The sequence below is a fragment of the Amphiprion ocellaris genome, chromosome 1 (genome assembly GCF_022539595.1).
Source record: "Amphiprion ocellaris isolate individual 3 ecotype Okinawa chromosome 1, ASM2253959v1, whole genome shotgun sequence".
Classification (NCBI taxonomy): Eukaryota; Metazoa; Chordata; class Actinopteri; family Pomacentridae; genus Amphiprion; species Amphiprion ocellaris.
In genome coordinates this window covers 31,485,183-31,498,909 of record NC_072766.1, presented here as the reverse complement: position 1 = coordinate 31,498,909, position 13,727 = coordinate 31,485,183, and the positions used below count along the sequence as shown (strand labels likewise).

Here is a 13,727-nt window from a genome sequence, read left to right as displayed (position 1 = left end):
TCAAAGGTTTGGTTTCACTTATAAATGTCCTTTTTGTTGAAAGAAAAGCAGCTTTTTTTCAGTGAAGATAACATTTAATGAATCTGAAATCCATCTAGACATTGTTAATGTGGTAAATGACTAATCTAGCTGGAAACAGCTCATTTTTAATGGGATACCTACATAGGGATAAAGAGGCCCATTTCCAGCAACCATCACTCCAGTGTTCTAATGCTACATTGTTAGTTAATCGTGGTGAAAGGCTAATTGATGATTAGCAAACCTAATTATGCTAGCACATGAATAAAAGTGTGAGTTTTCATGAAAACATGAAATTGCCTGGGTGACCCCAAGCTTTTGAACGGTAGCGTATGTATTGTTTGGGTTATGTATTTAGACAAATGACATGTGATTCAAAGTGATTTCTGTGCCCAGTTGTTATCCAAGTATTTGAAAGTTCTTAAAATGAGGAAGAAGCAGGGTTTCCATTTTTCTCTCAACAGAAGGAAACTACTCAATCACCCAAATGTAAAGTGCAAGCAGCAGTGAGCAGATCCAGCTTCCCGTCCCTCCCTCTGTGGCCTGCTGTGTGAGGGGTGCTGGCAGCTGAAGGAGTAGAGACAGCTGCATGGGAGGTTTGGTCACCTGTTACTCATTATCCTCCTCTGCTATAAAAGTCCAGCTCAGAGCTCCACTTATTGCCAGATTGTAGACGCTGTAACTGAGTCTGTCTTGCTCCCAATATCAGCGTATTTTGTAACTCTCAGTCATTGCGGTGCTTATGTTTGTTTGCACTGCCTACAGTTTGTCTGACCAGCTTCCTGCATACACTCGCTGCCAGGCCTCGCTCTGTAAACCCAGCCAGGTTGAGCCCAGCTCTCTGGTCCAGCCTCTACCTGGATTCCTGGCTTCACTCTGCTCTGTTTCCTGGTCAGAGCCTCATCCTGCTCTGCTCCACTCTCTAGTCCAAGCCTCCGCTGAGTTCTCCCACCAGCCCTAATGCTAGTTCATTTTGCTCATCACAAACTGCCATAAGCTAATTTTTCCACATACATTGTGATGATGAGACTAGTGTGTGATAAGCTTCCCTCTGTATTTAAATGAATTAGATAAACTAGGAACACAAGGGAGACTAAAATAAGGAAAACTCAAGGTACTGTCAGGATTATGACACCTCATATGACACTAATGATGATGATTTTCATTTTTAGTTTTTGCAATGTTTCAGCAGCAACATATCACAGGTTCCATGGAATGTTTATTTTCACAAGTGTATAACTTAAGCATGAAATGTATCCAAAGTTGTTTTCATCTAATGAAGGAACTGAAAAACAGAATGACATACAAGAAAACATTGGAGAACAATTGTGGACTTTTTCTTTGAAAACCCTGGAAATTGTAATATCACATTATTTGAGTGTGAAGTTGCTGCTATGAGATGGGCTGAGAGTTGACAGTTGCTAAGTTGTAATAAAACAGCAGGTCAATATAAAGTCTGACACTAAGTTAATTAAAATCAAATGTCTCTGAAAAGTAAGAGGATAAACATTGACAAAGTCTGCAAAATTTACTGATGGAATGAACAGTTCAAGCATGCTGAGCCACTGGAAAGGTAGTAATAATTACTAGTTATGAAAAGAGAAACTCTTATTCAATATTGAATTTCTGCTAGAACCCTTCTTTGTCCTAATGTGTTCTGGTCAAAAGGCAGCTAAGTTGTTCAATTGTTTTTGCATATCTATTGTTTGTTATTTATTATGCAGCTCAGTCCTGCAACACTCAATGCCAAATCTGGCGTTTATACACATTAAATAAGCAGATGTATGTTCACTGTTTTTCACTTCATGCAATTTAACTGAAACATCATGTCACTTCAGCCATGATTTTTGAAAATTCCTTGGATGAATGACACTTTGGCCATCGGTTTTTGGACTGTTTCCACCCATTTATAGTAAAATTGTTTAGCTCAGTCCTGCAATGCTGTATGTAAAATCTGATGTTGATACGGTGAAAACTGAAAACTGATCCTTCACTTTACTGCTTGATGAGCCAATGCCTGATGCTGTGACTCCATAAACACGAACTATATGGCCCTTATGATTGTGACATAAGGGCTATATAGCATAACAAACCCAACATACTACCATGCATTAACATGCTGACCTTCTAGTAAAACACAGTCCTAAGATCTTGTGTCATAACGTCTAGAAAAGAATAACTGTTTACATTCCAATTTTAGCACTGCTTTACTTATTAATGACAACCTCTGGAAGAGAGCTACACCCAAGTCTGTTAAAAATAATCAATTAAATCAAAATTATAGTCAATTAAAATCATCACAGTTAATGTTTTTAACAAAATCTTACAAATATGCAATAATCAAGTCAGGTTTTTTGGAGACTACACCGAGCTGAACTTGTGTGTTAAATTTCAAGTCATTTCTCCTGGGGGTGTGAGGGCGAGGCCTTTACAACGTTGAGTGTTTGGGCCTTAATTACAGCACCACCGTGTGGCTGATAAGACTCAGTTCTTAGAAAGCATATGAACATTGGACCAAATTTCATGTTTGTAGCTCATTTAATGTCATGGCAATTTAAAGCAGAAGAAAGAAAATAATACTAATGATGATATTCAAAAATAAAATTCATCCTTCAAGATTTGAACTTCAATAATGTAACAATAATAATGATTTTAATAACAAGAATGGCACAAACTCAATAGGATGTTGCCCTTAAATAAATATTAATATGGACAATTGTCTGTAGGTGTGAATGTGAGTGGGATTGTTTGTCTCTATATGTAGTCCTGTGATAGACTGGTGATCTGTCCAGGGTGTCCCCTGTCTTCACCCTAAGTCAGCTGGGATAGACTCCAGCTCCCCTGCAACCCTAATGAGGATTAAGCAGTGTACAGACAATGGATGGATGGATGGATGTCTGCTTCAGGAGATTTGATGCAAAATGCATAATTTGTGTTTCGGCTCAAATTCCTGAAAATGTTCAGTCCCAAATTGTACATACTTTTATGAAGAAAGTGAACATGTGACTCTAAATTCAGAACAATTCATCTTAATTATGAGCACCATTGCCATCATAAGCTCCAACAGTTTTAATACAGTACAGATGGTGTGGGTTACTGTATGGTGACAAAGAAAAACAAAGCACAATGTTTGGTGTTCTGACAGAAAAAAAACAAGAATCTGAAGGTATCTCAAACATTTTATTTTTATAGAAACCAAACAATCAGCAAAGCAATAAGGATCACACAGTCAGCTAACATGACAGCTATATGACAGATGGACTTCCCTGCAGCTTAATTTGGCACAGAAGGCAAAGCTCCAGAGCTTCAAAACAACCCAAACACTGGAGACACAGATCCAAACCAGAGGAACAAAAACTTACATGGGATTAGTTGTAGCAATTCAGAAGTGTCTGCTTTCAAATACAACAAAAAGAACAAAAATCCCACCTAATTCTGTGAAGAAAAGGCAACTTCACATAAATACTTCTAACAGTTTCATCAGTTCATGCCCTGTCCATCCGAGCACAAAGTTTGGTCAGAGTTTTCATCCTTAAACTGTTTCAGTCATAGTGTGAAGGAGGCGGGTTGTTGGTTGCAGATTAGAACATTTTTTTTCCCTCAAAAACAGTCACCCAGTTTTACACTACTACACTTTCACATTAGAGGAAAACCCAGTGAAATGAACAGATCATCTCAATGCTCTTCTTTGATGCAGAAGGAGCTTAACAGCAGTGAGCACAGACTTTATTGCAAAAACCCATCATTCATTTGGTCTGTTGCCTTCAGCTTCACTTGATCTGTGAACAGTGAAGTGCTTTAATCACTTGTAATCTTTAATGTTTACGTTCTACCTGTCATTCATTCTACTCATTTATTACAAACCAGGCCAGCTTCAATCAGTCATGATCATTTGCCAACACATATGTCGATATCTTCAGTTCTCTCACAAGAGTTGGCAAAGTATAACAGTCCTCCATTTGTGAAACAGTGATGGAGTGGTTTATAGGACAACTGGTAATGTGATGCTACATACACTAAATAAAAGCACAGATCATCACCTACTGAATAAAACAATCACAAAAATACTGCAATATGCATCATATTACTACATATTATCTGTATGAGTGTTTATTCTCAAATTTAACCACGTCCTGACATGAACTTTATTGCCACCGTTGCTTAATTTGCCTAACAAAAACTAATCCGAGCAGCTCAAAAAACCTGACAAAAAATATATGTCAATGACAATTGTATTCAAAACAAACACATATGTATGATAAGTCCCTTTAATTTGGTGGTGAAAGAACTGCAACCACAACATGCAGTGACATGTTCCAGAGTAAAAATAAACCTGTCAGTGTTCACTGGTGGACATGCTGTATAATGGAGATCGTGTTTCTAAGTGACCTCATATCTTTGACATTTCTCTACTCAAAGATACGATGAAACTTACGGTACGTGTCCTCAAGGGGATTCTAATTGTGAACAGCCGCACGGCTTCCCAGCATTGGATGCTTGTTGGGGAGATGGACAACTGCTCCACCACCTCAGCCACTGAGCCTCATCTGGGAATTTCCACTTATATTACATGAACAGCTCACCAAAATGTGTGAAAACATTTAAGGTGAGAAATGAGTCATTCAGTTGCTTAATACCAACAAGAGCTGGTTCATAAGTTTTTAGGGAGCTTCCAGGACTGGTGAGTCACACTGGATAGGTGTGGTTTGCAAAAAGTAGTCTGGACTAAGACAATATTCAAATGACATGTTTTATCTGAATGCTTTATCTGAATCATGCGAATACACAATACAAGTCAGAATATTTTACTAGTGATGCAATTTCAAGCTATATAAAACATGTAGAAATGATTCTGTACAGATTTGCTGATGTACTGTCACTTAACTGCTCTTTACTGCCCCAAAAAAGGCTCAACTTGATAGGTTCTATGGTCATCAGTATCAGATATATTATCATAACTACTATTACACAGGTTATGAACAGAGGCTGCTCCAATCAAGACGATGGTAGAGTTGCATCAGAAATGTTTGGACGGGAGCCCACACGGGCACTCTGACCGATCTACAGCTAAAAAGTGATGCGATGCACTGTATGTTGGGACACCTTTCTGTCACAGCCAGCATTAGATATTTCAGTAGTCTGCTCTTCAGTAGCGATCACACCACCTGGAACCTTGGACATCCATGACCATGGGGTGGCCAGTTCACTGTTTGCTCACTGGGCCATGTTTGGTTGGTACTAACCACTGCATACCAGGAACAGCTTAATTGCTGCTTTTTGGGGATTCTCTGACCCAGCTGTCTAGCCGTTCACAGTTCGTGCCTAGTCAAAATCTCTCAGATGCTCACGCTGCCCATTTTTCCTGCTTCCAACAGACCAACTTTAAGAAATGACTGTTTGCTTCCTGTCAATACATCACACTCACTGAAAGGTGTTACTGTTATGAGAGGATGACCTGTCAACAACTTTTTTTTGTTGTGGCTCGTTGATATATGTTAAAATACACTACATTGCATTGTATGTACCTGTAGACAGTTGTTCCACATTTGGATGCTCTGCTGACCGGCTGCGCTCTGACTGGATGACTACACTTTTAATTTGTCCCTGAATTATTGCCACGCGACACAGTTTGTTATAGAAACGGTTGATTACACGCAGTACAACATTGGTCCACTCGTCAAGGAAACAGAAGGACTACAGCCAAAATGAGTGTGGGTCTCTGGATTTTATTCAAAGAATACACACAAACACAATACCCTCCATTGATTATGAGTGGGCCACTTGTGTTTGATACTGGTGTGTGAGCGCTCTAGGTCTGTATAGTTCCACACAAAACTAATTTAATGTTGCAACCAGTCGACTTGACCACAGCTCTGCAGTAAAACCTGCTGTTTATGATACCACCTGCCACACCAATCAACCCTTGCTTCTACAATTAGTCTGACCTGCAAAGCAAGTCTAATAAAAAGGGGAAATACTGATTGTACAAAACATTTGGCACAAGTTTATTAATCAATTTTAACTTAACACAAACTAAATCTCACTTTGCCAAGAACTTCAGTGCAGATATAAAAAAAAAAACATGCATACTAAATATACTGTCAGAAAAGGCTGTCCTCTGGATTTTTGTGTCTGATTTTCTGCAGAAAAAAAGAGCACAACAATAGCATGTGCTTTGAGCTCCCGAGGATTAACCTTCTGTGAACCTAGCATAAATGACAAATGTCCAACAACATATGATCACTAACTTGCTTGAAATTCCTTTAACTTATAAGACACACGCCAGCACTCACACAACATTATCTAATGGTAGATTAGCTGCTTTCCCACAAAAACACAACAGAAGCAGCGGATATGGGCACTGGAAGGACTGATCCACAATACAGTAGATAAAAACAAGGTTAAAGGCCAGACTCATGTCAAACTGATTTCGCAAAAACCTAGTGGTTACATCAGTTAGTTCTAGAAAAATAGATTTCCTTTTACCTTGTAATAATTTTAATTTAACTTACAAGCACATTCAGTGGCAGTCTTTCTAGTGCCTGTGTTGGCAGCACACAGGACATATGGGAAACAAGAAAACAAACACAACCTCCTGGGTAATCAATGTCAAACACAAGGTCAAATGTGAAATTTGAAGCATCAGAGAAGCGCAGAAGACAAGAACTGGACGATGAACTGTGACGCCACATCAACATGCTAGGGCAAACAGGAAGAGATCTAGAAAAAACAAAAAAGAAAAACACAACAGGGAGACAAACCTGGGTTAAACAGCAATGGAACACAGACAGGAGAGAGAAAAGAATGATCATCTTTGTGTGGACCAGATTACAGTCTAAACATTCAACAGTGTCAGGGACAGAGTAAGGACAATTCACATGCTACTGGGAACTGAGGTGGATGACGACACCAACACACACATGACAGCCTGAATAAAATGCACAGAATCAGTGACAACATGCAGGTCACACCAGACCTCCAGGGGTCTGGAAAAGCAGCTGTGGTGTAGCACAATATCTAAATACAGCTAATCACATATGGAGGCTGGAGGTTGCCCCTAGAATAATTGTTCTTATCCTACTAGAATCAGCAATTGGCATTTAGACTATTAAAGTCAAAATGCCAACCCTTCCATTTGACGTACCACTTCATCTGCTTTGAAATGACTACATTTGTAAGTGAAACTGTCAAATGATTTGGGAAAAAAAAAAAACCACATCAGCAATTTTGCATGTTTTATGTTGTTTGCACAATTTATATGTTAGCACAGTGCCACTTTAACACGTGCCTCTATGGAACTGGTTGACTGTGGTGTGCAACATGAGAGTCATTAGTTGTAGGAAGTGGGTATATGGCATAAACTAGACTGATAATATAGTAAAACAGAGATCTCCAGTAGTGGGTACACCCCTGTACAATATTATTTAAATGTCAAATGATTCCAAAAAGTATCACCTTACAGTAATTGCATTATGTTAAGTTGAACAGTAAGTAATTGTTTTTTTGTGAAAAGTAGTTTAGATTTACTATATTAAAATTGCTGTGACTATTTTCATATCTGCATACACATGGAAAAGAACTGCCAGAGAACCGGAAAAATCTGATTGTGAGACTCACAAATATTGAAAAGGACACAGGAAAATTGGTGTCCAACTAAAAATCAGCTGAAACACAGTTGCAGCCGTAATGAGCCATAGCAGCACTAATTACAGCCTCAGTGTCCATCCTCATAACATTATAGCAAAAACAGAGTGTCAAATGCGTTAGACTTGGTACAGTTAGCAATGGAAATTTGTGTCGCTGTGACAACTCAGACTGTGTGAGGGACATTACATAACGTCAACCTTTGTGAACAGTATGCAAGAATAAAACCCTCCCTTGCTAAAGAATATGAAAAGCGGCCTGATGAATATTGAGAGCTGATTCTTTGGTCAGATGAGACCAACACAAACTAGAACAGCTCAGACGGGGTCATGTTTGGCAGGTACCTGATCAGGACTACCACAGTAATGCATAGTCCTGACAGTGAAGCACAGAGATGGGATGATATGGAACAGCATTAGGATTGACTGTTTGATCAGAAACAATGGTGGACAGATGAAGTACTAAAAAAATAAATCTGTAAGGTGATATGGTTTAATATAGTTTGGCATTTAAGTGATACTGAACAGGGGTGCAATGTATGGGTAGCAGCCATAGACGAAGTAGGGAAGTCAGACAGTAACATATTGTTAGTTTTGATCTTCCTGTTCAATTTGTTGGTGTAGGCCATTACAAGGCCACAGTACAAACTAAGCAAAGTCCAGCCCACAGAGAACAACCAGAATTTGTCATGGGCCAAGTGTTGACCACTGTCCTCTCATGTGGGCAACACATTAAGGCGGACATGCCCCATTTTAGGGTCTGTATCCTTAAAAAAGGACAGGCATTACATGGAGGTAGGTGCTTTAAAAGATTATGTAACAACACAGACACCTAACATTCCGTTATAATACTTCACATTAGGGCATACCAGGTCCACAGTAGGTTAAAGTTAAATGTATCAATATAACACAGTCCATGTTGTATTTGGATAGTTACATATTTTTTTTCTCAGACTCTGTTCTTCAACATACTCAGATTGAAACTACACAATGGATATCACATTGAAGTGACGAGCCTCCACTTTAATTTGTTTAGCACTGTCATCCTGCTGATTAACTCAAAGCCTTTTGATACATTTGGCTAAATGAGCACAGAATACACCTATCTCTGTCTTCATTCTGTTGATTCCAGCAGCAGTGTGGACGCAGAAAGCATGAACTGGCCTCAGTAGCGGCGATCATCAGAGTTCATGCCTGGTTTTCAATAAATTCAAATCCTGCAGTAGCTTTTCAGTGACCATAACCTTACGGCTATCAAAATATTCAACAGTTGGACCTCATTTCATTTTCACTGTACATGCAGGTTGCTTTTGTTTAAGCCAAACTTAAATGACAATACAGCCAGATCAGCTATGACCCTGAAAAGATGTTGTGAGGGTTGTTTTTGTAATATTAGGTAAACGGGACTATATTACACAAAACATGTTGCTGCTTTGATATTAATGACCCTAAAACAATGACAGATGATCTGAGCAGTCTGGATGTACTCACTCAGTTGTGCTATGACTGACTCAATCTTTAGACTTGGACCTGGAATTGATTTTAAAACTAGTTCTAGCACTAGAAATGTGGCCAGTACTTCATATGGTGTATATATTTTTTTCTATTTATTCATACAGAAAAACAAAATGAACGCTCATGTTGAAATTGACTTTTAGAATAAGCTAGCTGGAAAACGAGAGAATTATTAAGATGAAGGTATGTATGAATTAGAGTCCATAGTGGCACCAACGCATCCTGTAGACACAGGTCATGCCACACTGACATGTAGAACACATCAACACAAAGGAACAACACTTAACAGGCAAGAAAAAAACACACACCAGGAGATCAAATGGAGGTGAAGACTTCACATTTGTCTTTCAAAGTAATTTCAATTGAGAAAAATAATTTAGGCAATAAATAGCTCCCCAACACACAGGGGAAGTATAAAACCTATATAAAAATAGAAAAGGCATTACAGTTTAAATATATATCCCAACATTTCTCTAGCTTCCTAGCTCTGCATAAAAAAACAGGATTTCCTGGAAGTCTAAACCGCTACCAGGTTGGTCTTGAGCAATTTATATGACCTCTCCAATAACGAAAGATATTCAGCGTGAGACATAGTGTTGTAGCCCTCCATAGATTATCTGCTCACTAGCAGGAAAGTAGCTGAAGGCTGTTGATGAATTTTTACAAAACACCTGGATTTAGAGTAGAAACCAACTAAAACCATAGAACGAATTTATAAAAAGCATTACATCTGCATTAGACAGATTCTCGGGCGAGTGGAAAAAGAATACAAAGTTTGGTTTTATTGCCCAAGTTCACCATATTGCTAGCTACAGCCGACAGTTCGGCTTCACAGCCCACAACAGCCTGACTTCTGACCCGTGAAACATATATATTTACATGCAAATCCAAGTGCATTTAAAAACTCATCTCCAAATAAAGAGTAGCACAACAAAATGCAATGAGTTCATTATTTGACAGAAGTATAGTATCCACATCTTACAGAAAACAATTCTAGCCAATGATTGTTTACTACACAAACCAAATGCAAACGTGTTTCCACCCACCCGAGGCCACTTCAATTATGTAAGCCATGCAACAGCTGGTTCAAGTCAAACACAATCAAACATTTACGAGACATCTTAAGATGTAAGTCAGAAACAGGTGACAGTCCTGGCAAACCACAGAATTCAAAGGAGAACAGATAACAGAAACAACAGCTCCTCTTTCTCTATCACCGAGGTAACGGGAGGCTGTGAGGATAAACCTCAGTGACTTTAGCTCAGAGTTGAAACAGCAGAGAACAAAAACAAGATGTCCACAGCATGCACAGGTTTCCGAACTGACACAAAAGTCACTTGCTAGTCCCTCATAACAGTAACCCCCCCCACCCCCTTTCCTTCAACCTTATAATTATTATGCAGTTAATACAGAGACCCAGTTCAAAACAAGGTAAAAGCACACATTTGGTTTGTGAAAATGTAGAGAAAGTAGCAATGACTTCTGTTTTTAAAAGCTTTCTGCTGAGTTTGGGCGGTGGAGAGGAAAGTGAACAGAAAGTAACAGATGGATTTGGCACCTGACGGTCAATGTGCAACATCTCTTAACAATCAACTCAAATGTATATAATCGATCACAGCAAACTGACAATATTTTAACTTAAAATAAAACACCCCTGCTTCTCTTATTTGTTAAAAGGAAAACAAAGTACGTAAACCACAAAAGAACACAGGGAGAATCCAGTCTATCCTGAAAACTTTTGCATGTAGCTCCATGTGTTTGTCTGGACTTGTTGAATGACCAGGAGTGCAGTGTAGTAGCCCTGTAATGCACAGATACGTTTCTGAGTGGACCAGTCCTAGTTGGTTATTCATACTCCACTTACCATAACACCACCCTGCCTAACTAAGAGTGCAGTGCCTGAGCACCTTCAGTAGGGCTTGCTGTCATTCTTTGAGCGCTTCAGCTGCACCTTCAGCCTTTTCATACCAATCTGGAAACCATTCATTGACTGGATGGCTGCCTGTGATGACACTGGGTTGTCATAGCTCACAAAGCCTGGAGAAAAAATACAAAGACTCAGAATAGTTTAAAGTAGTTTGCAATGGTCTCTCAAGGAATTTGCATTATAGGAACAACAAGAATGATTGAAAATACAAATCATCCCCACATCTCTCTCAATCCTCCCAAAGAAAGGACTGGAAGAATTCTTAAAGTAATTCTTAAAGTAATTCTTAAAGTAAACCAGAACCACTCTCCTGGTCTATGAGAACATGACCCTACTACACTCTTCTGTCTTACCTCAGCAGATGTTTTGTTATGAGTGAATTGAAGTTTCAAGGTTTGATTAATACACCATGATGTCTATTTTATAAATGATGGTTCCATTTAGAGGAAAATAAATGATAAAACAGCGCATGTTTTACGCCAGGGGTGTCAAACAAAAGGCCCGTGGGCCAAAACCAGTCCACCAGACGGTCCAATGCAGCCCGCGGGATGATTTTGCAAAGTGTAAAAACCATAGAGGTGAAAATGAATACTTCCTGTGAAAATATTTAAAAACATTGAACATTGTGCAATATAATGTGAGTCAGCAGCTTCAGTATGACTGAGTTTGGTTTGGTTAAACCCTATTTTTGATGTACTGCCACAACTTTTATGTATTTTTTTTTCTGTATAAATTTTCTGCATTTGCAAGGCAGGGGGACAACTTAACCTTCTTCCTTAATAGTTCCCACATTAGTTATTAGGATTACCACACAGATGTGGAAATGAATGGGAATTTAAAACAATTTCTAGATCTTGACAAGTTGCAAAATACTATATTGTTCAGTTCCAGATACCTGTGACTAAATGTTTTGTCACATTTAAACAGAATATATGTCTGAAGTTGATACTCTGTTGATACTATCATAAAATACTGCAGCCATGCCTTCGCAGGACTCAGTTCAGTGCAGAGTAAAGCTACAGTAAGAGACTGAAAGGACAATGTTTCCTTTATGCTGGCAGCTCATATTAACAGAGCACAGCACAGAGTAGAGTGAGACCTCTTGACCTTTTAGTCTTGTTTTGCTAAGAAATGTTTGAACACATTTGTCATTGTCATATCAGAATGAAGCAGCTATAAATGTATATTACACTCGTAAGGATTATAGTGTTTCAAGAATTGAACACAAAATATTATTTTGACCATTACCTCTACATCTCTGGATTAGTTTAACTGCTCTATATCATGAATGATAGCAAATCTGTTTCTTTTAACCACTTTAAATAGCAAAAAAGGCCCAATTAAACTTATACAATGCAGTTTTCCACCTGCCAGAAACTGACTGCAGTCCCCATATTGTGGATAAAATGTTAATAATGCTTCAAACTGACTTGATTTCATTCATGAGTTATATTTTACACAATTTTAGTCATACGATATTTGCAAAAGACGTCATTTGTGTGTTTAACATATAAAACCTTGTTTCCAAACGAAGATAAGAGACATACCAACCATGTACAGCATGAATATCAGAAACAATACTATAGAATTACCTATAATGTAAATGCAATGCCTAATTTCTTTACCAGCTACAAACATGTCTAGTCTGCATCAAACAAAAGGAGTTATGTTTTTCGTTGCTAAGGTATTCCCTACTTTAGCATTTTTTCAGTAGTTATTTCTGTACTCAGTTATTGTAATGACTTGTTTTGACTAAGCAACTACTTTTTCTTGACATGGCTATTCTACCGACCTCTGCCAGGTTAAGTGAAATCCAAAGCAAATGATGGAGTTAAGCATCAACTTCAATAAATATCATGATGTGAATAGCTGTGATATTGTTGGACACAGTAGCTGTAACATTTGAAACTGGTGCAGTACAGGAACACTCACAAACTGCTCAAATATATCTTCCAAAGTCCCACACAACGTGGGCATCTTTAACTGTACCTGCTATATTCATGCACTGTATGCAAAAGGTGAGTGGGGATGGTGTAAAGATGCTATAAAAATATTTACTCTAACCAGTCATATTTGTGGTAGAAAAGCTTTTAAAAAGCTGAGCCAATCACAGCAAATCATGACAGTAGTTCCATCAAGATAAAGCAGCTAGATACTGTATATTCAGTAACTGATAAAGGCACATAAAGGCAAATAATTACCAATGTTCCAAAACAATTTTTACAATGCCAATTTGAAAATATCTACCACTTAGACAGTGTTTAATTAGATTGGAGAGGTGTTAAAATATGTTATAGATCATGAAAAGGCTTATACACATTGCTTTGCCTGAACTTACCAAAGCACTTGCTGAGGTTTGTCTGTTTGTCAATGAAAACTTTTGCAGAGATGACATTTCCAAAGGGCATAAACATCTGGAGGAGGTCCTGATCTCCAAACTCCTGAGGCAGGTGGTAAATGAACAGGTTTGCACCTTCTGGACCTGCAGAACAATAGGGAGGTTTTAACCAATCGTACAATTATAAGTAAATTCATGTATGTATTCAAAATGTGGTTTCTTACAATAGATTTTCAGTAAATTACCAGTAACTGTACTATACTGAATCCCTGAGGGCTCATGTAGT

At 38.4% G+C, this 13,727-nt stretch overlaps 1 protein-coding gene across 11 annotated transcripts in view; it reads right to left on the bottom strand.

The window, feature by feature from the left end:
* Positions 1-3,179: 3,179 nt before the first annotated feature.
* Positions 3,180-13,727, bottom strand: part of celf1 (cugbp, Elav-like family member 1) — a 42,473-nt gene continuing 31,925 nt past the window's right edge. For 10 of the 11 annotated variants that reach the window (XM_035958261.2, XM_035958253.2, XM_035958254.2 and 7 more), the window contains 2 exons: positions 13,442-13,585; positions 3,180-11,213 (listed from right to left, as the gene is read on the bottom strand). In XM_035958261.2, coding sequence (XP_035814154.1) covers positions 11,086-11,213; positions 13,442-13,585 — 272 coding nt within the window. In that variant the 3' untranslated portion in view covers positions 3,180-11,085. The remainder of the gene's footprint in view (positions 11,214-13,441; positions 13,586-13,727) is intronic. The other variant, XM_035958252.2, reaches the window with a different exon arrangement.